Source organism: Aulonocara stuartgranti (assembly GCF_965226115.1).
Source record: "Aulonocara stuartgranti genome assembly, chromosome: 12".
NCBI classification, from domain to species: Eukaryota; Metazoa; Chordata; class Actinopteri; order Cichliformes; family Cichlidae; genus Aulonocara; species Aulonocara stuartgranti.
This window is the reverse complement of record NC_138948.1, coordinates 19,672,374-19,698,272: the sequence shown is the minus strand read 5'-3', so window position 1 is coordinate 19,698,272 and position 25,899 is coordinate 19,672,374. Positions and strand designations below refer to the sequence as shown.

The 25,899-nt window shown below is 40.7% G+C and overlaps 1 protein-coding gene and 1 long non-coding RNA gene across 3 annotated transcripts; one reads left to right on the top strand and one right to left on the bottom strand.

Annotated features, from left to right (window-relative positions):
* LOC309718834 (sodium- and chloride-dependent GABA transporter ine) lies at positions 1-24,664 on the bottom strand. 2 transcript variants are annotated; one of them, XM_082554426.1, is made up of 13 exons: positions 24,140-24,664; positions 21,406-21,540; positions 18,399-18,612; positions 17,947-18,079; positions 17,704-17,838; positions 6,167-6,270; positions 5,566-5,690; positions 3,853-3,965; positions 3,234-3,374; positions 3,043-3,142; positions 2,199-2,299; positions 1,954-2,121; positions 1-1,494 (listed from the first exon to the last, which is right to left on the bottom strand). In XM_082554426.1, exons 1-13 carry the CDS (start codon positions 24,333-24,335, stop codon positions 1,369-1,371), a joined length of 1,791 nt encoding a protein of 596 aa, XP_082410552.1. In that variant the 5' UTR covers positions 24,336-24,664; the 3' UTR covers positions 1-1,368. The 2 variants fall into 2 exon arrangements, with proteins under 2 accessions (XP_082410552.1, XP_082410553.1); XM_082554427.1 differs by lacking the exons at positions 21,406-21,540; positions 24,140-24,664 and adding an exon at positions 20,034-20,147.
* On the top strand, positions 6,922-14,485 carry LOC309718583. Its single transcript, XR_014280024.1, has 3 exons — positions 6,922-7,640; positions 10,109-12,111; positions 13,625-14,485. It is a non-coding gene; the product is annotated as an uncharacterized lncRNA (long non-coding RNA).
* Positions 24,665-25,899: the final 1,235 nt, after the last annotated feature.

Here is a 25,899-nt window from a genome sequence, read left to right as displayed (position 1 = left end):
AATCAATCAATCAATCAATCAATCAAAGCTTTATTCGTCACATGCAGGTTGCCCTGCAGTGAAATAGGACCCCCCCCGACCTTACACATATAGCACAAACATCACATGGGGATACAGGTCAGAGATTGGTAGAATCAGAAAAAAACATTGAAATGTACACTACACTGGGGAAAGTACAAGAGGAAAAAAGAGACCCCTACTCATGCTATGCTTCCATGGTAGGACAGCATGAGAACAGGAAACAAAAAAACTCCTCTGCACAAGAAGCACATAAATGTCCACAGCACAACATTGTGAAGACATGACAAGCCACAGGGGTGGGTGGGGGTTGAGGAGTAATCCGAAGCGAACACAGCAGCCACCCTGCACAGCGCTACCATTCCAGCACGGCACACAGACCCGCCGTGCTGCCCCTTCAGGAAACAAGCATCGAAGGCGTTTGGAAGGGAGGGGGGATGAGTGTGTGCTTATCAGTGTAAGTGTATGTGTGTGCGTGTCCAGAGTTCAGCGGAGACAGTGTCCTTCGCTCTATCAGGCTAAGTAAACAGTCTGCCAGCCAACCCAGGTGGCCTTCATGGGACGGGAAGAATAGTCATCACACAGTCGTTATCAGGGAGTTGTTTTGGTGGGCTCCAGCCTTGGGCCTGCAGCTGGCGCCGTGGTGTCCGAATGTTGAATATTGTTAATTTCTGTTTTGTGAGCAGCTCGAATTTTAGCACTCTGAGACAGGTCCCTCAACTTCGCGTTGAAGAGCTGCGAGCCTCCCCATGATGGTATCAAACTTCAGTTCCAAGGTGTTGTCAGTCTTTTGATTCTGAGACTTCACAACTGCATCACATCTGTCACACATCTATAGAACCTGTATTTTTCTGCTTTCATATTTGTAGGAGGAATATGTCTGCTTCCTGTTCATTGGACCAAGCCTTTTCAAACCCATTTCTTTTGTTGATTTAAAATTAAGTATTAAGTATTCAACTCATAAATGTAGTGACCTAAAAGGCTAAAAGGCTGCATCTACGATAGATCCATTATACACTCTTTAACCCCACAGATTCACTGATGTATACAATGAACCTTACAGCATAATGAACCAATCGTTTTAAACAATTACTCGCTCCTCAGCCACTCCTACCCAAAATAAAATAATTTTAAAATTCATCTGGTGAACAAAGCCACAGATTTTAGTTGCATTCTTTGTAAAAGGTGCAATGGGTGACTTACTGTATGGTTTTGAAGTCGCCTACAGGTTAAGTGGCTCGAGTTGTTAAAGTATAAATGCAGAGTTTGAGATAACAACAGCTCTTTGGATGTAACTGGGATTATAATAGAAATGGCCCAAAGTCTGCTTATTCCAGGCCTTGTATGTGGTCAATGTGTCAGAGGTGGCACCGAACTGAGTAATTTTTCAGACGCCAGGTTGTCAAGGTTTTGTTTTTCCGGCAGGTGAGCCATAACATTCAGGTCTATTGTCGGAGTCATAGCTGTTTTCAGTCTCTGGGGATTAAAGAAGGTAAGGTTTAAGCAATCATCAGTTTGAAAGTAATGTTCAAGCAAAGATTTAAATAAATAATCAGCAAAAGGACTATCCGTAATATCTGACTGTCACTGGAGCCACTAACCCATCACCGAACACTGCCCTTTTTATCAGCATGATTCAAAAGTCAATGGCCGTGTTTGTTCACAAACATTTTACCGCACTACTGTGAAAATGTGACACTAGTTCCCAGAAGATTAGGCAGACTGACTTTAGTCATGTTCTGATCCACCAGCAGGTCAACATTTGAACAAACATTTTAAAAAACAAATCTTTGATAATACATAAGTTTCTGTCACATCCAGGAACAAAGCAATGCCACTGGATTAGGTTTAAAGTTTGCTAATTAACATGCTAGAATAAAAAAAGTAAACATATCAAATAAATAAGCCAAAGTCTGTACAATCATATTTGCTTACCTGAAGAAGGGATCCTTTATTGTTATAGATCTCTTGTATTGCACCAAATGGGATCCATACTATAGAGACCAAAGAGACGCCCCAGCCAACCCATTCAGCCCACACTGGGTACTCGTACTTCCCATAGTGAGGAGGAGTGTACTGAATAATGCTGGAAACCAGTATGCACTATATAGAGAAATGAAGAACAGTCTTATTAACTACTTTACTGGTGGTTTTAGGTGCATTATTTAAACAGGACTCACCAGCACCAACATGGGGCAGAGCAGCAGCCAGCAGACTCGGAAGTAGATATTTGGACTTTTTCCTAGCATCCTCCTGATCATTAAGGAGATACGTGGGATACCTGAGAAAAAGAAAGAGTTTAATTATTTAACCCCTTCTTGCAAAGCGTTTTGGCAGGTGTCCACAAAAATATTAAAAATAACCCACAAAGCAAGCACAATCGAGCCAGATATGGCATGCCATCGCATAGACAGTGCCATCTATGCCAAGCCCAGCCCATATCTGGATGACATACATCTTATCATGCCAGAAGTCAACCAGCAGTGCCGGCTTGTTGCCAGATCTGGGCCAGACCTGCTTGCTATGTGGGTATGGCCTCCTCCATGTCTCCTGATGTACTGGCCTGTATCCTGGTAGCACCTCCATGCTCTGGACACTATGCTGACAGACAGAGCAAACCTTCTTGCCAAAGCTCGCATTGATGTCCCAGCCTGGATGAGCTGCACTACCTGAGCCAATTGTGTGGGTTGTAGACTCCGCCTCATGCTACCACTAGAGTGAAATCACCGCCAGCATTCAAAAGTGACCAAAACATCAGCCAGAAAGCATAGGTACTGAGAAGTGGTCAGTGGTCACCACCTGCAGAACCACTCCTTTATTGGGAATGTCTTATGCTAATTGCCTATAATTTCTATTCCATTTGCACAACAGCATGTGAAATTGATTGTCAGTCAGTGCTGCTTCCTAAGTGGACAGTTTGATTTCACAAAAGTGTGATTGACTTGGAGTTACATTGTGTTGTTTAAGTGTTCCCCTTATTTTTTTTAAACATAAACGAAAAAGTGAACTTCATGTGAATTTTACCAAAGATCCAACAGATGGCAACAACCTCAAAGAAAGCCAAGAACACAAGAGAAACCACAGCAGTGTAGTGGTCCATCAGCTGAAACACGTAGATACCTCCCTGTAAGTAAAAGACAGACCTACATGACAAAACAGTGACTCTTACCACATCCCCAAATGTGTTTCCCTGAGAAGTGTCTTACATACTGTACCTTGGTAATGTGAGGAATCCCCAGTACAAAGCAAACAAAGCACACAGCCAGGACCAGCAGCTCTTCTCTCTTCAGGAACGGCAGAACTTTGACTCCAAATTCATCCTTTATGTATGTCACAGCTACCTCAACTGTGCCAAACTGCAGAACAAAAGATTTAATACAAACTTAATGGTTATCTGCAGACCTTGGAGTTTTAAATCATAATCACAGTCATTCAGATGTCGTACATATTTCTCCTTGTTTAGCCTGTCTGTCTTACTGTCTGTGTTGTGAGTGGCAGATATGGCAATACTCAGCCCTCAGTTCTCTAGCACTCAGCCTACCAGCTCAACTCAGACAGACGAGCATTCTCCAGGCTTCTCAGCCTGCATGCTCTATCTCTCTTGATCCATCTTAGCTTCATCTTAACACTTGTATATTTACATTCAAGCCTTTTATATTAAAGCAAAAGTAGTATGGTAATAAAATATCCGAACAGTAAAGGCAAACCACAGTGAGGGTAAGAGACCTCTTTTGATACAAGTGTGCAACTGTTTCCTTTATATTCAAAAGTGCAAAAGCTAAAGTTTGATGTAAAAAATTAAGTGTACAGCGCTGCAGATGTTTAGATGTTTACCTGACTGTCCACGCCCAGACACAACAGCATGATAAAGAAAAGTGGGGCCCATAGCTGAAAGACTGGCATGGTTGAAAGAACTTCAGGGTACACAACAAACACCAAACCAGCACCTGAAATATAACACAACAGAGGACTTGTTGCTATTTTACAATGCAGACATATACAAATGCAGGATATCCGTTGCTATTCCAGCTTAAGTTGGCTGTGCTGTACTGAGCTGTACTTTAAATGTGTGTTATTTGGAGCATATTTTGAGTTCTGTTAAAATATAAACTGGGATCCATTCAGTGACATGCACATATTTCTTTGCTTGGCAAGAGTTATGAGATAAATATTTAGCTTAGCTCAGTTTATAGTGAAGTAAAGGGCTCAGACATGTTTAAGATAACCCTAACTAAAGTGTAACAAAGCACAACAAGGTCCTTCATTCATGACATGAGCTCCTGAACTCCCTGGAATCATATAGCTAGACAATAAGATTTCGCCTGCACGTAGAAATTAGCGGCAGCTTAAAGAAGCACACTGCAAGACTGTAGTTGGAGACTCGGGAGGACGAGAGAACAAAACTCGTCCATCAGAAACGCAAAAGCGTGATTTGTGACTCAAGCGAACATGTCTCCACTACTCTAGAGTCGAGTGGTGCTGTGCTTTACACCACGTGGGCTAAAGCTCAGGAGGTAGCACAAGTCACCTACTGACCAGAAGGTTGGTGGTTCGATCTCCATCTGCTCCAGTTTCCATGCCAAAGATACTAACCCCATGTTGCTCTATGAATGTGTATGTGTGTTAGATAAAAAGCCCTTACATAGAAAAACCCATTTCATTGCCCCGTAGTTCTGTAGCGATGGAAAGTTAGCGACCCATTCTTTCAGTCGTGTTTGTAAAAGCAGTCTGAATGCCTAGGTGCTCGGAAGTTATTGGAATTCAATGATTTGGATGGGTGAGTGAATACTTTTGGTAATATAGTGTATCTAACCAGCACAAACTGCAATCAAGCATTCTTGTCTAAGGGGCACTTATTAAAAATTACAATTTGTGAAGAAAGTTCAACCAATTAAGAGCAAAGTGATTTTTCAAAGTGAATCAGACCTAACATCTGATGACAGCTGACAGGAACAATTTGACATTGAGATCAGAGGATTTTATCTGAACACACGCAATCTGTCTTTAATAACTCACTGCTTGACTGCTGATGCTTAAATGTTGCTTAAACACTTAACAACACTTAACTAAATTAAACTACACTCTCTCACACAGGCATGTATACACAAGTTATGTACTCAAAAAGGGCACTTGAAAGATTTAGTACTGTTCATTAAGCTGAGAAAGTCTTGCAGTTTCGACTATAGTATGAAAACTGAATTTGCCACAGTGCAGTTAGATTACTCTACTTACAGCAACAGACACACAATTGTTTGTACAGGCAGTTGATGAATAGTACTCCTTATAGTGAATACAGTGAATTTTCCTTATATAATTAGTCGGGAGCCACTTTAGGAAACTGCATCCAGATGTGCACATCCTGAAATATGCCTTTATTTTCCATGGAAAGAAGAGACATGTTCCAAGGACAAGGAAAACAAACATCAGCTCTTAAAACAAGCCTGGGATCTGTCTCCAGTCTTGAACTATGATGATCTATCTCTCTTCTTTTTAAAGTCCTCAAGATAAAACAAAGCTACAAGTCTGATGTTGTTTTCAGCGACTCACCATCTGTAGCTATGTTGTCCACTGGGAGGTTATGTATATGAGACATGTAACCGAGAGCTGAGAAGATCACGAAGCCAGCCAGGATACTAGTGAAAGAGTTGGCCACTGATACAATCAATGCATCCCTGGTAAAGAAAAAGGACAATGTCTGTGAAATGTAGTTTATTGCTCTCGTGTTATTGTCAAGCTCGCACTTTATCAGAAATGTCTGAGACCTTCAGTGGTGCACATGCAGCATTAGCACCCCAGGATCTTTAACAGCAAAGCAAATTTTGAAAGAAAATACAATTTGTTCCATAAATAATTTAACTTTGTTCCCCACCTGCTGTGAGCAAAACAGCTATATAACCACATGCCCTCAAATCACAGGCAACCAAGACCACTGCTGTTCATCAAGGAAACTGTCAAGTTTACAGTAACATGCTGTGTCTGTATTAACTACAAGAAAGAGGGTGATACAGCATCTTTTAATTTACTGTGTATTGAAGTCAAGTGAACCCACACTGTTCTTTTTCAGCATTTTGTGTCCATCTTATTAAAAAATGACTGCTTTTTCCACTCTGTTTGAGCTTTTTTTAGACAGAGTGTTATGAATGCTTACCTGAGAATGTTGTTGTTGAACTTGTTGTAACTTGCCATTGAAATCATCGAGCCAAATGCTATTCCAAGTGAGTTAAACACCTGGGCAGCTGCATTAAGCCAAACCTGTGATATAGACAGAGGAGAGCCGAAGATTGATACGAGTATGGTTTCATTTGATTTGGATTTGAAGGCCATGGAAATGTATTTTCTTTATAAGCATCTTCCTGCAGAGGTGAACAGTCTTGAGTGAAATCAGATGAGAAATCTATACGTTGTGATTTTCAGCGAACAAAGTCATGTCAAACATCTTTGTACACTGCCTGCAGTTTAGGAGCTATTGTTGCTAATAACTAATTACAAACAATGAAACTAACCATAATACCCATTAACATGTGACCTGTTGTGGTGGTCTGTGGTGGCCTGCACTGGGGCGCTGGCAGCAGGACCCCTGATTGTTGTCTGTATGATGGACGTAGTGAAGGAGGACATGCAGAGGATTGGTGTGACAGAGGAAGATACTACAGATAAGGTGAGATAGAGGCAGATGATCCTTAAAGGACCCAGTCAAAAGAAAGAGAAGAAGAGGTATTTGTCATGGTCTTCCTATCCTCACTGATTTTCTGCCAAGATTTGTTTCTTTTTCTCTCTCTCCCAATTCTACTTTTTCTGCATAATCCATCATACAACATGTAATCAAATGGAAAAGTCTGTTTTTAAAACTTGTTTTATTAGTTTAAATTTTTTAACTTTATGCATTATTAGATCATTCTGTTATTATATGTTACCTTATATATGTAATCAAAGTAGTTGAATTAGAATACTGCTGTAGATCACATTATACCCTTTAATATAGAGTGTGTGAGCTGTATGTAGTTTAGTTCTCATTATACTTTTGAGTTAACAGAACATATTCACATATTAGTTCATTAGATAAATGTGCATCACTCTGTATCCTTGATCTGCTGGGAATGTGTTACACTGTTTTCTTGACATGCTTAAGTGTTGAATCATGAAGAGAAGGTTGTAAGCAGGAGACTCTGTGTCTAAAGACAGGGGAGATAGATAGACCACATTCCACACCCCCACCTTACAGAAAGCAGAGAAACAACTGCCGAGGTCATAACTTAGGCGCTGTAACAGAGAAAAAATGTGATGTTTTGGCTTTTACGACTAGCTGGGGGCCACTAGAGACTATAAAAAGCTGAGCAACCCGTCACCATTTTGAGACATGTGCCTGACCCTCTGGTAGCATCTCTCCCGTCCGGACGTTGTAATGCTCTTATTGTTGAATTGTATGGAAATAAATGATTGTTGATTGAGCATTTATACACCGAGTATTGTCCTTCCTTCAGCCCAAAGATTCAAAGAATTGGGAGATTTCAACAACTTGGTGCCGTGTGACCCGGATCTTTGGTGTGCTGAGGAGGTGCAGATTTGACCTTTGGTGAGATCGTGAGGCGAGGTGAACAGAGGACCGGTCCAAAAATAAAAAGGTAAGCACAGCCTGTTGTATTATAAATACCAAATGTGCATATTGGGCTTTCCAAATTAATCTGTTCGCTGAGTCACATGTATTTTCACAGTAAATTTGTCGGTGTCTGGTTTTTGGCGCAAGATACTAACAACATAAGTTGAGGCTGAATTCCAGTGTGTTAAATAAACTGCTTCTACCGAGATACTAATAACATACTACGTTGGACTAGTTGCAGCCACTTTACCTTCCACATTTAATTTTGTCTAATACTGGCTTCTGTAGCAATAATACATTAGAATTTATTCTGAAGACGCGGCCATTAGTCCAGTACATTGAAGTCGAGGTTTGTTTATTTTGTTTATGGTGTCAGTGACGTCCTGGCTTTTGCCGGCTATGAAATAGAAGTTGATTTAAGGAAAAGCAGATGCTGGCTTCACGGTGCAGTTGAACGCTGGCAACGCGAGAGCGAAACACGTCCGTAGGTTTGGTTTATGATACGGCGTGTTCCGGTGGTGCGGCCGTGAAGTGCAGTAGTGGTTGGTGCTAGTTTTAGTACATTTGATAGAGGTTTTGACGGTGGTTTGTGGCGTCAGTCGAGTATAAAGGGCTGCGGTCATAATACAAAGTAAAAATTTAGTACATAGCAACACCTGGTTTATGATGTCAGGTATAACTTCGGGGATGCAAGCATCACTTTTATGATGCGACTTTGCCCCGTGGTGGCGGTCATAAGCGCAGAGAAAGGGGTATTTTGGTCTATGGTGCAGTGTGCTTTAAGAAGATCTAATAGTTGAGCTCAGAGGTTTCTGTGTAAAATTCCCGCTGAGGAAAAGTGTTGTGTGTGAGTGTGAAAGCACGCTCTGGGTGAGAGAGTGTGTGTGAAGCTGCGAGGCGCGCTCTGGGTGCTGTCTTGTGGGTAAAGCGCGCACTGAGTGAGAGTGTGAGTGAGGCGCGCTCTGAGTGTGTTTTTTGTGTGAAGTGTGAAGCGTGAACACAGTGACAGTGACGGTTGATGTGTTTGATTAGGAGGACATTAGAGCAAATACACATTTTAGGATCAAAGGTTGATGCCTAGTGTACCTGTGGAACATTTGCCTATGGAGTAGCGACCCTCCTGTCCGTGGACGCGTGGCCAGGACCGGCGTCGTCCGGGTGCTGAGGTGGTGACTTGGGGAGGTGAGGGCCCCCGCATAGCCACGGAAATAACACTGGAACGGCCGTGTAATCACGGGTTCACATTTATTTCCGGACTAGAACAAGACACATTTTGCGAACAAACGTTGAGTCTAGATTAGTAAAGAAATATAAAAAGGTTGAATTCCTCATTTCAGTGGTTGAAATTGTTGTGTGCCTGTCCCCTGACGAGTGTGAAATTAAAATAAAGAGGGAATTTGGAGCCACATAGAGATAGACGGGCATAATTGGGTGTATTACTCTGTGGTGTAATAAAAATAAAAAGGAGAGATAGTAAGAGGTGTGCAGTGGAGAATTATGGAGGAGTAGAGAGAGGAATGTGTTGGGAGACTGACGTACAGTTTACGCTGTCAAGGTAGGCGGGTTGCCTGCTTATCTGTTTAAAAGTGATGAAAATGAAATTAAATAAATCTCTTAGTGTGTTAATACAGGAAGCTGCGGACCTGGACCAACTGCCCCCACAAGCACAGCGGTCGAAGCAAAATTATAGGTAATGGGAACCACACCCAGCACGAATCAGCAGCTGTGAAAAAGACAGCAGCGAGGAGAGAATTAGAGGAGAAATTAAGAGAAGTTTTAACACATAAAATTGGGGCCAACGGACTTGTGGAGGTTGGGAAGGCGTCCGGAGCATCACAACAAAAAGGTGAAACAAAAACACACACAAGCAGAGAAATCTGAGAGAAAGGCTCCTTTTAAGGTAACGCCTAGTTTGAGAAAAGATAAAATTAACCTGCTTTTATACAAATGCACATACACGCAATGAAGAAACAGCTTACACTCATGAACACGTGAAGATTTTCCAGCAAGGTTAAAGAAAAATTAACATACTTAAATGATGAAGTCTATACATTACTGACAAAGAAACCCTCTGGGTTGCAGGACAACAATTTAACTAAAAAAAAAAAAAAAGGAACACTGGTCTAACCAACCAGGCAAGACGCAACAAATTTAGTGGTTAAAAGATTCAAATTGTGACATGTTTTCTGTTGATTGATTAATAAAAGTGATTACTGAATGAAAGAAAGTTCCTTTTTGGGCTTTTAAACATGATCTTAAGAATTTTAACATATACCGGTGTTGTCCTGTCAACTTGGTGGGTTAGGAGTTGATTATATCGGGAGACAAAAAACAAAAAAAGGGGGAGAGAAGGCTGACACAGGGCCTGGCCCCATTGTCTCCCCTCTGAATAACACAGCCAACACAACAACATTTTCCTGTTCGTTTGTTTTTGTTTTTTGTTTGTTTTTGTTTTGTTTTGTTTTTGTTTTTTCTATACATATTTAATTACAGGCTGCTTTGCCGGCCCTGAAAGCCGAGGCTGACTGGACTCCTGCTCTCCCCCATACGTGACACTGACCAAATGCTGCAACAGCTGGACCCACAACAACGACCTGAGAATGTCAACAGACCTGCAGGAATGTGATCTCATGCAGCCGAGACGGAGAGCACTAAACCTAAGGCCCGTTTCACTACACGGGGGAAAAATTCCCAGACTGCGTCAGCTGACAGAGCTGTGACGAGACGCCCGCCAAGCCCGAATGAAAAGTAAGGCCGAGCGAAAGAATGCTGACCTTGATAACTTTGCATTCACACTGTGCAGGACAGTGATGGACCAACACGGATGATCGGGTGGCGAAAAAGGGCGTGACCGAGACAGGAGGAGTAACTGAGGTCAGAAGGCACCTCAGAATGGACAAAAACACAGAAGAAGATGCAGGTTTCACCTGCGGTGAACATCGACCCTGGAGAAAGGACTGCCCCAATTGGGGTCAGAACCAGGATGGACTGAATTTTGAGCAGCAGCAGCAGCAATGGTCGCAAACAAACTGAAAAGGAGGGGGGGCAGGACCCCAGGGCATGCTTCAGGCCGTGGTTTACCCAGAATACCAGAACAGGAAAGTGATGAACACAAACACCCACACAAACACACACATCTACATGCACTGACTCAGAATGAAGAGAAACACACACACACACACACACACACACACACACACACACGGGAATGTTGATTCACTGAGAAGTGATGCACACACATACACATGCACACGCTTGTGCAATGAAGAGTGATCCACACGCACACACACATACACGCTGATGCAATGAAGAATGCTTTGCTTATGCTGATATGCAAAATGCTGCACACAAACATCCCAATGCATAATTTTTATGAGGAGCCATTGATTACCATTAAATACTTAGAATGTGTTATATGTCACCCAGAGGGCATTTATGTAGATTTTAGGAATAAGGTCTAAAAAAGTTTGGTTATGAAAACAATGTCTGTGCGTGATGTCTGTTTATGGCTCAAGGCCTTGACTGAATTCTTTGCTGTGCTTCACACAGCCCTGATGAGGAACAGTGGCACAGAGTGAAAATGATGAATTAATAGTGTAAGTTTTAGGTCGGAGTACGGCAGTTTCTGTGATTGAGTTTTAATTCAAGGAGGAACAAAAGGTGTTACGGCACCTGAGGTTCTCATTCCCACACAATATTGTCCCGGCAGGAAGCAAAATGTTCCTGTGAATTTCTGGTTGATTGTTTGGTTTTGTTTAGCGCTAGCTTGATTTTATCAGTGAGCTTTGGCTTGTGTTCTTTCTCGTAAGCGAGAGAGGGATAGTTTTATGCTTGGACATGTCTGCAACGGGCCCTAGTTTGTGTTATTTTAGTAGTATTTTGTTGGTTATGTCTGTTTTCGTTTTTGTTACAGTGCACTGGAGAAAAAACATCTGAGAGGTGTGATCCACCGGTGGTGATATGTTGATATTTTGTGAGTTCATGATTTAACAATCAGCTCTTTAAACAAGGCCTGAAAGATTGAAATTTAAAGCGCTATAAAATATTATTACTGTAAACAGTTGCAAAGTGTGCTTCTCCATGATTGTAATTGGCTTGGGAGAAATTCACTTATAGGGAACACTGATCTAAAAGGATTGCACCGAGTCAATCCGGCCCAAAAAACAACAAGGAATTGTTTTCCTTTAAAATGATGACGTCATCTTGCTGGTGATGGAGGCTCGAATAGGTTGCGCGGGAGACTCCATTATCAGCAACATCTGGTATGAATGTGTATGGAGGTATGCATGCGAATGGACTGTGATGGACTGACGACTAAAAGTTTTGACTGACTTGATACTGAGACAATGACTGCACCCACTTTAGGATTAGTAAATGCCAATAAACAATTCACCCAGCGGACAAGAGAAGGGTGGATGCTTCGCTTTGTTTTGTTTTGTTTTTTCAGGAGCAGGAGGATAAGAGAGACTGGAGGAGGAGACTCTAGCTTCACATAAGTATGAACTGCAGACTTAACACTGTGGTTGCTGATTTTGAGTTACTGATGTTTGCATCAAGAAAACTGTGCTATATTAACTGTGTTTTGATTAAGGTATCATGTTATATTATTGGGAATGCCAAATGCTACAGTGGAGAAGACTTTTGATACCACTCATGACTGGAATATGTTACTATTAACCACAGCAGGCCACTGTAAAAAGTCAATTAAATTTTATAGAGGAAAATCGCCAAAATTGAACAATACCTATGAATGACTGGCCACATTCAGAATAGAGATATGCAATAATAAACATTGGTCCACGTGATTTAGGTTCTCACTTGAAATAGTAAGTTATTAAATGTAGAATATAATCGACAGGGACATTTGATAGGATGTGGTACTGCAAAAGAACAAGAGCAAAGTAAATAAAGAAAATATTGTGTTTAGTTTGGATAAATTCAAATTAAAATGTACCATTACACTCAGAGGATCAATATGGAATAAAACATGTGCAAAATTTGTAGGAAGTACATGACTGATAACTGTTCTGTCCTGAGCGTTTGTTTCTAGAGCACCCACTTGACCACACCAACAGTTTCTCGCCACCGAGGAGGGGTACTTGCAAAAAGAATAAAATAAAAATCTGAGTTTAACAAAACATTTTAAATGTAAATATCAAGATTACCTTTCTTTTTCCATGAAATGTGCTTGTGGGCACGCCAGCCATTTTGAAAAGGTGGGCAAAACAATTGGCAAGGCCACACCCCCACACATGTGATATAATTTTAAAGGTACTGTTGCCCTCTCTAAGAAACATCAGGAATTAGAGGAGTGGCAAGTAGAGTATGCGAGCTACAAGCAAAAACTAAAATGTGTACTACAGTGTGCAAAAATGAAATACTGGGTCATCAGGGGGTTATGAGGGACATTTATAAAACTAAAAGTCCCACTAACCTTAAAGTGCACTTGAAAAGCCCACACAAGAAGGTTAACCTAGCTTACCTAGAAGACCTCATCAGGGGGAGCACACTCCCCCTCCTTGAAGAGCTCACCCACTCAACCCGCATCCCCAGAAAACAGCTAACCCCAGATAAGGCAGCATGATGTATCCCGAGATAACAGGACTGGGACATCTAAATAAAGGTGTGAAACAATCGCCTTCAAAAGGTTATCAATTCACTTGAACCAAAATTAGGACCACACGGTGCGGCAAGAGTTAATAGTTATTAGTCTCAACACCCAAGGATAACCAGAAGAGCATGACTGATATGATGGAACTGGGATTTTGTTACACTTAATTTTTGCAAAACACAAACAAAACTAAATTGAAACTAAGGATTTTCAGAAAATAAAAACTAAACTAAACTAGCAAACAATTGGTAAAAAACTGATTAAAACTGATGAAAATTGCAAAACTATTACAACCCTGGTCCAGACTAAGATGGTGTTGGACATCTTCAGGGCAGAAAAGGGTTGGTGTGACCAAGGTGTGGTTTGGCTTGTTGTATGTACATTTCAAAATGTTACAGCTCTGGATGGACCAGTTACCAGGGCATGGAAGGATGACAGACTTTATTACATGAGGAGAAGGGACATTTTCGGGATCGAAGATCCTCAGGGATGACAAGGCTGGAGCAACGGTACTCGAGAGAAGAATTTCTGATACTTTCTGAGATATGATGTCACCAACCTTCTCTTTTAATTGTCTAGCTCCAATGAATTGACACATGGGAGTGTGTCAAAAAGGGGGAGTTGAGTTTGAACATCAAACAATGGTGATATGAAAATTTCTATGAGTTTATTTTTGTGTTTAATAAATTAGCTATGGTAAAACTTAAGCTTATAATGTGTTAGACTTAGAAAGGGTTCACTAATTTTTGATTTCTTTTACACACACATAGATTATGATTAGAATAAGTCCTGAACATAATATTTTAAACCAAATTTGAATCATTAGAAGAACAATGGATAACAATATTAGATTATCAAGGCTAGGGAGAGAGGTGTTTTGGTTTTCTGTCTCTTGCAGAGAAAGGAACAGACACCAGACGGGGACCCGGAGATGTGAGGACCCTTCACAGCAGGGACAGATGTAGGGACTGCCGAGACAGCAACTGGGGTCAAGTGTCATGACGTTTGGGCTCCTGGAGAAGATGGATCCCACAAACACAGCAATAACCATGAAGGGGTTGGCGAAAACCAGGAACACCAGACCAACGAGGTTCGAGAGGCTCTTGGCAAAAAGGGGGACACGCCGGTGAACCCAAAACACACAGATCCTTGTTTGAAATCGGGGCAGAATAATCCCCAGAACTGTGCAATGACTAAAGGGTGGTCTAACCCCGGAGGTCGAAGAAAGAAGCTGAGAATCACCCAAACTGGAAGACACTGGTAGCTGCAGCAATAAAAATAAAGGTTAAAAGCTCCTTAGACAGAGGTTCTAGTCTAAGTACATTTGAAAGGTATAAGGGGCATTAAAATGGGAGTGGAAAACTGGAGCACCAAAATAAAGCTGTGGGAGAATTGGGGAGTGATGGGAGAGTCATCTGTAACTGCTGTTATGGTTGTAAATCTAACTTTGCTTGCATCTGAACTGCGTGAACACAGAGGTCATCCCACATATGGTCCACCCGTTAAAGGGGGACAGAGGGCCTCAGGATCAAGAAAACTTGGACCTTGCGACCCTGGAGTGCATGTTGTAAGTGATCTCTTTCAGAGATCAAAAGGGGGAATTATTAGATTATTCTGTTATTATATGTTACCTTATATATGTAATCAAAGTAGTTGAATTAGAATACTGCTGTAGATCACATTATACCCTTTAATATAGAGTGTGTGAGCTGTATGTAGTTTAGTTCTCATTATACTTTTGAGTTAACAGAACATATTCACATATTAGTTCATTAGATAAATGTGCATCACTCTGTATCCTTGATCTGCTGGGAATGTGTTACACTGTTTTCTTGACATGCTTAAGTGTTGAATCATGAAGAGAAGGTTGTAAGCAGGAGACTCTGTGTCTAAAGACAGGGGAGATAGATAGACCACATTCCACACCCCCACCTTACAGAAAGCAGAGAAACAACTGCCGAGGTCATAACTTAGGCGCTGTAACAGAGAAAAAATGTGATGTTTTGGCTTTTACGACTAGCTGGGGGCCACTAGAGACTATAAAAAGCTGAGCAACCCGTCACCATTTTGAGACATGTGCCTGACCCTCTGGTAGCATCTCTCCCGTCCGGACGTTGTAATGCTCTTATTGTTGAATTGTATGGAAATAAATGATTGTTGATTGAGCATTTATACACCGAGTATTGTCCTTCCTTCAGCCCAAAGATTCAAAGAATTGGGAGATTTCAACAGCATCAAGCAAAAATGTTATTATATGCAACATTCTCTGACTGGAAGAAATTTGTTTAACATTTAAACCTATTTAAACCTATTTTCTGCACATTCCAGCACACAAAATAAAATATTTTTTGTGTTAACACTTTTGTCACTTTTTATGGAATCAAACTTAAAGTAAGGTCAGTACTTCCACGCTTTAAACGCTGCACGCTCATACTCTCTCCTGCACTCGATATATTATCCATTGTTGATCTGCACACAGCTGTTGTCAGGAAGGTAGCACTCGCTTACATCACTGTCATGAGACATTCTCGCAAAAAACTCACGGTTTTAGTAACGCAGTAACGCAGCGTTCCTACGGGAAAGTAACGGTAATCTAATTGCAATAGTAATCCCTTATTTTACTCGTTACTTGAAAAAAGTAATCGGATTACAGTAACATGTCGCCCATCTCTGGTGGTGAGCCAGTCTGTCTGAGAGTGTTTGCTTTTAAAAATACATATTTTCTCTTCTTACAGTCATGTGAAAAACAAGGATTTCACAGGAATAACTACACCTATGATTCAATAGCTTGAAGCATCTTTAGCGGCGATAACTGAAGTAATTGTTTTCTTTTATCAATTTCTCACATCATTGTTGCAGAATTTTTAACAATTATCATGTTAAGGAAAGACTATAGAGTTGTAGTTCTTTGGGTATTTTTTTGCAGCAGTTTCTACTAGAGATGGACCGATCCGTCTGATACTGACCTAAATTACTGGATCGGATATCGGAGAGAAATAAAAAATGTAATCGATCCATTAAATATCAAAAAAGCACTTCACAAAACTTGTGACATGGCATATCTCGGCTCATAACCGTAGCACGTCGGAGCAGTGTGCCTCACGTGATAGAGCGGCTGTGGCGTGCGAGACCTGCCTCTCTCTCTCCCTCCCTCTCCTGCTGCTACTTCAATCATGAAACTGATTAATGATCAGCTGATCGGCTTTTCTGTCGTGAATCCGTCTCTCTTGTTTGTTTATCGCCCACTTCGCACCAGAAAGAGGAAACCAGAGGCTGAACAACAGCAGCACGTTTAAGCTTGATAATCTGTTGTTAGAATTTATTTAATATTACTTTCTACACCAGGATCTTTTTCTACTTAGCTGACGCTGGTAACTGTGCAGGGGCGGATCTAGCAAAGTTTAGCCAGGGGGGCCGATAGGGCATTAACAGGGAAAAGGGGGCACAAAGACATACTTTTCTTTCTTATTCTCATTTAAAATGTCTAGCTTTTAATAAATAATTATCTGAATTATTCTCCTTTAAAATGTCTCGCTTTTAATAAATAATTATCCGAATCTTACACCCAAAGTTTTAATCTGATGTAAAATGTATAGAAGTCCATTACTGTATATAGTAACTATTAAGTCTAATATACCCTAGTAAGCTATAGTACTTTTTCCTTTGGGAAGGTACCATCTGTGCAGTCTGCAATTCTTTTGAAGAAAGATGTTGAATCTATTTAATTATTCTTGAAAAATAATTGATTTCTGTGCATTTTTTTTTCACCCTGCATCAAATTAAAGTTGATTATGTTGATTAAGCATCATGAGGTGGAGGGTGGTTCCCTATTTTTTTTTTTTTTTGCTGGGAGTTTGCAACCCTATTAGTTAGGTTGCTTATTCTTTAAAATACCAGAATAGGGAGGATGGAGTAGGTTTAAGTTTATTAGATTGATCAGTTTTGCTGAACTATGAAATATTTTGGGTGCAGTGTATTTTTTGCATACAGGTATAACAGAATAGCTTTAGTGTTTGTTTGTTTTTAAACTTGCGTATGAACTTATAAGAAATGCAGCAAGATATTAAAAAAACTTTTATTGATTAAAAACACACTATATCGGATTCATATCGGTATCGGCCGATATCCAAATTTATGATATTGGTATCGAACATAAAAAAGTGGTATCGTGCCATCTCTAGTTTCTACATGCTTTTCTTTTCAAATCACTGTATGTGGCCAAGGAACAATCTCAACAATCTCAACGTTTAAAGAGTCCATGGCTGAAATAACCTTTTCAGGTCGGGTCTGGCATGCTTTAAGATTGACCCTTGAACAGACACAAGTTAAAAGCCTACTCTTTCAAAAGGGACACTTCAAGCTTCAAAGAAAGAAAAAGGTGACCTGATTTGTTTTTGTACGCAGACCAGTACAAACTAGTACAAATTGGGTTTTGGTACCAATGTTTAACCAACATCCCAGAGATAAGTAGTCTCACCTTCACTTCAAACAGTTTGCTCCACACCGGTGTGACAAAATAGAGGATACCATTCTTGGCTCCAGGAAGCTGCACATTGTTGATGAGCAGGGCAAACAGGATGAAGTATGGAAACACAGCAGTGAAATATACTACCTATAGAAAAAATGGCAAAAAAACCAAATGGTGAATGTCAACTTGAAATCCCCCTAAAAAAAACCTTCATCACAATCACCATGACACAGCAAAAGTCATTTTTCTCACCTTTCCTGTGGATTTAACTCCTTTAAATATACATAAGTACACAATAACCCAAGCAAAGACAAGACACCCAAAGAGTTCCCAACGAAGACCACCTAATTCTTCAATACCGCGAGTCTTTTCCAGAAGTCTGTTTCTGTGAAAAGGAAAGAAAAACATGCGACTAAAGTATCTTCAAATACCCAGAAAATTCGAGATAACTGCGATTAGAACATATTAGTAAAGCCTGACCAGCATGCAGTACAATGCACTCACAGAGAGAAGAAAAAACTACAAAACATTTTGAGGTAAACAACAAAAACTGCTTTAAATTTGGTCAAAGACACTTTGCTAATGACTAATGACGGTTTTCAGTAACTTTAAGAAGAAGAACACAACATGATTTGAGCGAGCACTGCTTATACAGCACAAAAGTGCCATACAGAGTGAGCTGCAAGGAAGTGATGTCTTCTCACTCAAAGAACTGTTGGCTAGCAGACTGCAGGTGGGTATCATTGCCAGGAAAGCCACTCGAACAATTTCCAACAGCATTCCAGGTGTTGTTGCAGGACTTCCAGGGCAGAGTCTCCATTCCGAAGGAGTTGAATAAATAGTAAAGTGCCCAGCTCATGAGCACATTATAATAGGTGCAGAAAACGAAGGAGATAACAACTGTGGCCAGACCAACACCTGCAGAGTGACACGTGGGGATAAAGAGAGTAGTGAGAGACAGCTCTACAGGAGTCGTGCCAACTGTGGGAAAGAAGCTGTACGCGTTGCTTTATTCTCATACCCAAAGCATTACTGAGTGCCATATACTTGGGCCTGATAACAATGGCATATATCTTTTGTAGAACAACCAGAGAAGAGCCAGTATCATTAATAACCTCTGCCCAGTTTCCCCAATACACAGCCACAGACGAGACAAATTCCTGGGGCCTTTGAGTAGAAATTACGCCTTGTTGTTCAGCAGGTGAATATAAAAGACTACTGAGTGAGGTGAGATCAAAGCCATTCAGCAGATGTAAATTATTCAGTCTTTTAACACCTGTGGTTCTGAGCTGCGTGTCAGGTTTCAGACTGGGGCAAGTATATGTGTAAATACCAAATGCAAGTTTCAGCCTCCTCCTCAGGGAATTCAGAACAATGACTCGGTTAAAGAGCTCCCATCTGGAAGAGGTATACAGGGTCATTAATTAGCTGAAATATCAGCCCTTTTAAATACAACAAAAAAATCTGTTCATTTGCTGAGTCAGACCGTTTTATGTGTCGAGATCAATGGTTAGAAGACTATGCTGCCATCTTTCAGAATACACTTATTTGTGCGCTTTGGGAAAGTCACTTAAATGACAGCTAAAAGTCTGTAATTTAACACTTGTACAGTTGCTTTTCTTCATTTTCTAGTCTGTTTCCTAAATAGAGACTGTTGGTCATCTAAGCAAAGGTACTGAGGATTAAGAGACACAGTTTTGCACCTTGAGATTTCCAACTTTTGCACTTTTTTTGTCTGCCAGTTGTTTTTTTATGGACTTTTTGTGAATTTCTGCTGTTTATGTAAGATTAAACATTCACTGGAGTATTTTTTAACACTTGTGTCTGTACTTCTACTTAAGTAAAGAAAGCCTGTATTTCTGCCACCTCTGCACAGCTGCTGCTCATTGTCGAAAGGCTGGAATGCCACGCGCCACAGATCCATGTCTGTAAAATATACATGTCTCCATGTAGTAAAATGTGGAGGAGGAGGCAGCTGAATAACAGCTCTGAGCAAAGGAAAACCCTCTAATCTCCAGGATCAGTGCAAACCACTGCTTAGTAAGTGAGCTCTACTTCCTTTTGTTATCACCTGTTTGCCTCTTTCACACTAAATATTATTTCATATTATATTATTTCACACTGCCAAAAAATCTGAAACAGTTCAACTAAAGAAAAGCAAGGCAGAGTAATTAAAGTATTGCTAGGATTAAGGATTAGTGGATAACTCAGACATGGGTATATTTGCTATATTTGTGGGAAGCTGGGAAGCTGCATCATGGATCACAGGTACATGACAGTAAACTGCACTCAAATTGCACAGGTGAGTCATTCAGAAGAATATACAAAAAAAAGACTACCTGCTTTGGGCCCCTGTTTAGCACAGAGCATTAACCAGGAAGAAATGAGCGATAAATCAAGTGAAGGACCCAAACGTTTTGACCGGGTAGATAATCTCTGTCCTTAAGAAGATAAGAAAACTATGGAGAAAAATCCTCAAGTTAGAACAAGAGAGAAAGCATTGTCATTTCACACCCACAAGTAGAGATTGTTGATGGCTGGTCTCTTGTTTGATTTAGAGGGATTTGGACAGACTGTTGGTCCTCTCAGAGTCCATACTTTTCATTTTCTGGAGATGTAAAACTGTGGGAATGTCTCAGCTTCTATATTTTTTTTAACAACAATCGAACTTTAAGGAATATACTGATCCACTTTATTGCCCTTTTTAATGAACTAATGCAGACTCAGAGAGAACATCTTCAGTCGCTCGTGATTGACTTAATTATCACGGATTTTACTGACGTCAACTTGATGGTTTGAAAGGTTCAATCATACCTCACAAAAGTTAAAATACATGCAGTCACAGAAGTTGAAAATTTGGCTAAACAAGTTCTCATCCATCAACATGAAAAAATATGAAAGAAAATAAAGCAGGATTTATTCAAACCAAAGCATTAAGATAAGATAAGATAACCTTTATTAGTCCCACACGTGGGAAATTTGTTAAGACACCTGCATGCCTTCACCGTGGCTAAATATGGATAAATAATTTAAATATTTATCTGAGATCCTTTTTTTACTTTACACTGAATGGTAATGTGGGCTTCATGGCTGGAGGAAAGCAGAAAATCCACACATGAGGTCTGTCATGTTTTACATAAATTATTCCCGTTTTTCATGATTGTCAAGTTTTTAAAAAAAACTTGCTTCTGTCAGGGTGTGGCAAGATTTCAAACCATCTCACTCTCATACATGGGTTGACTGCACTTTGTGCTTGGTTGTCTTTATAAAGTGTGTTGCTGTTTGTGTTTCTTAACCCCTTTGCAGCTTTAACTCATCCTTGGCTGAAGACTTTTCTTTTTTCCATTTCTGTGTGTCGTCTGATTCATATGCTATGTTTTAATGTTGACAGCAATTATCTTTGAAATAAACACAGATATAATCTTGTGTTTTCATTGTGCTACAAATTTTAAATACATCAAGCTTGTCTGACCTCTTCTACAGTTACCTGGGTTGGTAGGGCAGTCCATTTTAGAACTCACTGTTTAGACTCTGTATTGATCAGCTGGAGTTTCTGGTGCTGTTGGCTAATAATTAAATATTTGTCTGCAAATATATGAGTTGGACTCTTGGTTTTGGATTTTGAAATCTATTATAAATGCATACGAAGAAAAAACGTGTTTTAAAGGTGGTCCAACAACAAAAATAAATAAGTCCTGGATAGTAACTTACCTTTCAACAAGGGACAGATTTTGGCGAAAGCATGCACAGGCCCTAAATGAGTATACTGCCCAACAGTAAACTCCATGAAGAGCAGAGGAATGCCACACACGAGCACCATGGTAAGATAAGGAATCAGGAAGGCACCTGAAGAAAACAAAATTTAGCAGGTTTACAGCTCTTCTGAATAAACCAGCTGCAGAAAATTCCAAATAAATACTGCTGCCAATGTCCAGATGACAATTGTAAGCTCACAGTGATTGTTTTATAGTAGTCATATATTTATAATAACTAAGTAAGTAACTGCTGAATATCCTCTTTAACAAAATCTAGACAGCTTCTACGCTGTTTAGAAGTTAGTGTTTGTTCCTTTGCTTGCTTGTTTTGCTGATCATTTATGGTCGGTGGTTCGATCCCAGGCTGCCTCCTTGCTGCATGCCAAATAACCTTGGGCAAGATACTAACCCCATGTTTGCCTACTGGTGGTGGTCAGAGGGCCTGGTGGCGCCAGTGTCCGGCAGCCTCGCCTCTGTCAGTGTGCCCCAGGGCAGCTGTGGCTACAATGTAGCTTGCCATCACCAGTGTGTGAATGTGTGTGTGAATGGGTGGATGACTGAATGTAGTGTAAAGCGCTTTGGGGTCCTTTGTCATGGTCCTGGGTCGGTGACCCAGCGCTTTAAGTTTATTATTATCATTTTCCAGTTCATCATGATTATTATTGTTGTTTGAGTTCTACGTGTTATATTCGGTCTGTATCTCTGTCTATGGTGTCACCCCGTCTGTTTGTGAATCTGTTTAGTTCAGCGTCTTGTCTGGTGTCCTGTTTTATTGTGAAGGTCTGTGTCATATGTGAGTGTGTTCAGTTTACGTTTCCCCTGTCTCGCCAGCTGTGATTTCTCCCAGGTGTGTTCCCCTCCTGTCTCTCATCCCTTGATTACTGCCGTCTGTGTATTTAAGCCCTGTGTTTCTCTGTGTCAGTGTCGCGTCGTTAACGTCTGTTCACCCTCAACTTGCTGTGTGTTCATGATTTCCAGTCCTCCTGCATCTCAGTTTAGAGTTTTGTTTGCTTTTGTGAGTTTTATTTTATGTTGAAGTTTTGTTCCAGCAATAAAGCTGCATTTTCAGTTGAAACCTCGTTTCCTAAGAGTCCTGCACCTTGGGTCCACCACTCCTGCCTGCCTGCCACACAGCCAACCATGACATCCTTAAGGACTAGAAAAGCGCTATACAAATGCAGGCCATTTACCATTTTACCATTTATGCAACAGAGTACAATTTCCACTAGAGGCAGAATTTGCTTGTATAATTTTTTTGTGATGATTATCAAAAAGCATACAGCTGATGCTCAGTTTCTATTTCCTAAATGCTGGTGTCAAATATTTTATTATTATGATAAATGATTATGATATTTTATACCAGAGCAATGTCATTTCAGCCCCAGATTTGAACGTTTCTGTCACTGTGCTTAAGGAACCCACGCACATGCATGTGCCACTTTTCAAATATGTGCATGAGGAAAAATAGCAGGAGCTGTAATTGCGGGTGTAAGTTTGAACAAAGTGTATCTGAGCATTATTGACGAAATAATGATGAAAAAAAGCATAACTGAAAACATAACTAAAAGTAAATCTGAAATGTACAGAAAATGTATTTCTTTTATGTTTGTGCCCATTTCTACTTATTTATTGAAGTAAGTATGAAATATTAAAGTCACTAAGAGTTAAACCCTTTTTATTGTCTTTGCATTTTCTCATTCAATTTTATATTACCAGTTATTTTGAAACAAATAAAAAAAATCCATAAAAAACAAATCAGTAAATAACTAAATAACCCTTGCTGACCACTTCAATGTTAATCTACTGTTTAACAGACTACACAGTCACTGTTACATAACTGAAGAATCACGATAAATGATGGAGTGCAGGTAACCAATCATATCATATGATGATTGTTAGGTATTTTAGTACCATGGGAGCATTTACTGGATATTGTTTTATAGTGACATTATACAGGAAAACTCTGTCATTCAATAAGGCCCCTTTGTTTTAGTTATTTTTCTCTTTGACCCAAGAATTGATGTGTGAGAATCACAGGCTGGTACAAGGTTGAAATACCACAGAGATCACTCCCTCAGCTACATTAGTTTCTAAATCTCTTAGGAGACGCCTGTTGAAGGCCAGATGGTTTGTTTCAGAATTCACTAATGAAAGAACTCTTTATTTCGTGCCTTGAAAATATGTCGCTGAGATAATCACAATTGTAGCTGAACTGATAAACTATACAAAGGGTGCTTCTTCACCCAAGGGCAGGAAGACGCTCCCTTATCTTGGTCTGTACTGGTTTAAACTGAGAATCTGCTGACTCGTGAATTTTTCCCCTCTATATAAACTGTTGTACTTGTGAATAAAGTTGAGTCAATTTGGGAAGACAACCTGAAGCAGTCTCTGTTTTCTTGTTCTCCCAAGCTGCTCCCGAGCTCGTACTAACACGCTGAATGGCATGCTTGAATGTTACTTGAGAATATATTTGACTGTGTTACAGATTAAGGGACAATCTCTGCTGATAGACGCCCACGCCTCGGAGGAAGCCGATCCACGGATTAGGCCCTGGAAGCAGTTTCCTTCAATGATGATTTTTTTCAGTCCCGCCATGCAGAAGCCTAATAAACTAAAAAAAAAAAAAAAAAAACAGTAGCTGCTGCTATGTTTACGGTCTGCTTTGTGCTCCGTGTCTTTAGCACTCTTACCTCCACCGCTGTTGTAGCACAGGTACGGGAATCTCCAAACATTACCGAGTCCCACGGCGTAACCCACCGTGGACAGGATGAACTCCAGCCGGCCGCTCCATGTGGGTCTCTGAGCCTCTGCGGTCATCTCGAGATCTGCAGTACCTGATTCCCTGCTATCAGAGGTTTCCCGTGAGTTCTCCACACCAAAATCCATTGTAGCTTAGTGATGAAGGTAAAGAGGGTTTTATTAAATCAAGATGATTCGTGCTTTAATTTGTCACAACAAATAAGTTGACTAGATTTGGTGGAGTGATGTAAAGACAAGAGAAAAATGAACTTCTAGAGGGTCTGAACCAAAGATGTCTGAGGATAAAAGGGGATGATATGCGCTACCAAGACAGCAACGACATCCCAACAAGGACTCCTAACCCAGACAGGTGTCATGTATGTTAAGGCAAAGCCCACTCCTTGTGTAAGCCTGCCTTTTCACCCTTTTGCCGGTGTTGCACAACACCTGGCTACTGTCAAACAAGTGTGGGTGTTTTGGATTGGCCCGTTCCCTTTCTTTCCAAAATAAAGGTCCAGAATCCCACCCTTTTCGTAATTGACAGACACATAAAAAGAACCATTAACGAAGTCTTCTGGCTGGTATCAGCACAAAATAAATATGAATGTGATTCAAAATATTCCACATCAAATGAGGAGAAAGTTTTAAACAGGGAAAAAAGAACAAGCTGCCACCCACGTGGAGTACACTAGCCCAGACAGTGTGTCACAGATTAGTAGGCAGAGGACTCACTCGCAGGACTCTGAAGTTTAGAGAGAAGGTGAGGGTTTATTTGCAATGTGACACCAAGTGAGAATATATACATATATACAGTGGAACAGATAACGCGGGGCTCCAGGGAGTAGGGCGGGGTCCGAAGGGAAGGTCCAAGACGGGGGTACACACTCGCTCTTCTTCAACTTGATCCGTAACTCACTCCAAATGTCCACACCAAAAAGCTCACGCTCACTCACACACATCCACAGAAATCCAGACGGCAGGGAAGACGGGCAGGGAGTCTAGAAGGCCTGTACACAGAGGGAAAAAAACAATGTCAGGAGGAAACTCTAGGAGATCAAAGTGAACAATTTCATGGGCTAGGCTACACTGACGCTAGGTAGTGTGACGATCCAGCGAGGAAGCAGCCTCTCTTGCCATCTTAAGTAGTCTGCCAGGATCAGTGTGAATGAGCCACAGGTGCGTGTTCAGGGCGGGTTCAGAGGCGGGGAATCAAGGTCCAGTTCCGCCCTGGTGGGAGAGGCTAAGACAAAAAATACACACACCACGACCTCTCCAGATCTTGAGAACCATGACACAGTGGTAGATCGTCTTGCATCCCTCTTTTATTTTGAAAGGAACCCGTTAACTCTATTCCTGCTCCCGCTCCGCTTTACTGGCCTAATGCGAGTTTGAATCGTATGAATAGATCACTGGCTTTGTTCGGTGTAATATTTACCATGTAGACCAGTTTCCTTTACTGGCATAGGGAAAAACTCATAAAGAGGGATTACTCTAGCCAATATAAAGTTGAATTGAAGGTTCTTTTAAAGTGGTTTTATTTATGGTCCTTTCTGCTCTTTTTACAAAATCTATATTGGATGAGTGTGTGCAGAGTTTTATTGCTTAAAAGCAAATACACTATTCTACTCTGTTCTATAGGGTTTATGTTCCGTAAACGTGTGCCACAAGCTGGTTGAACCGCAGACTGACCCGAAGACTAATTTAGCTGTCA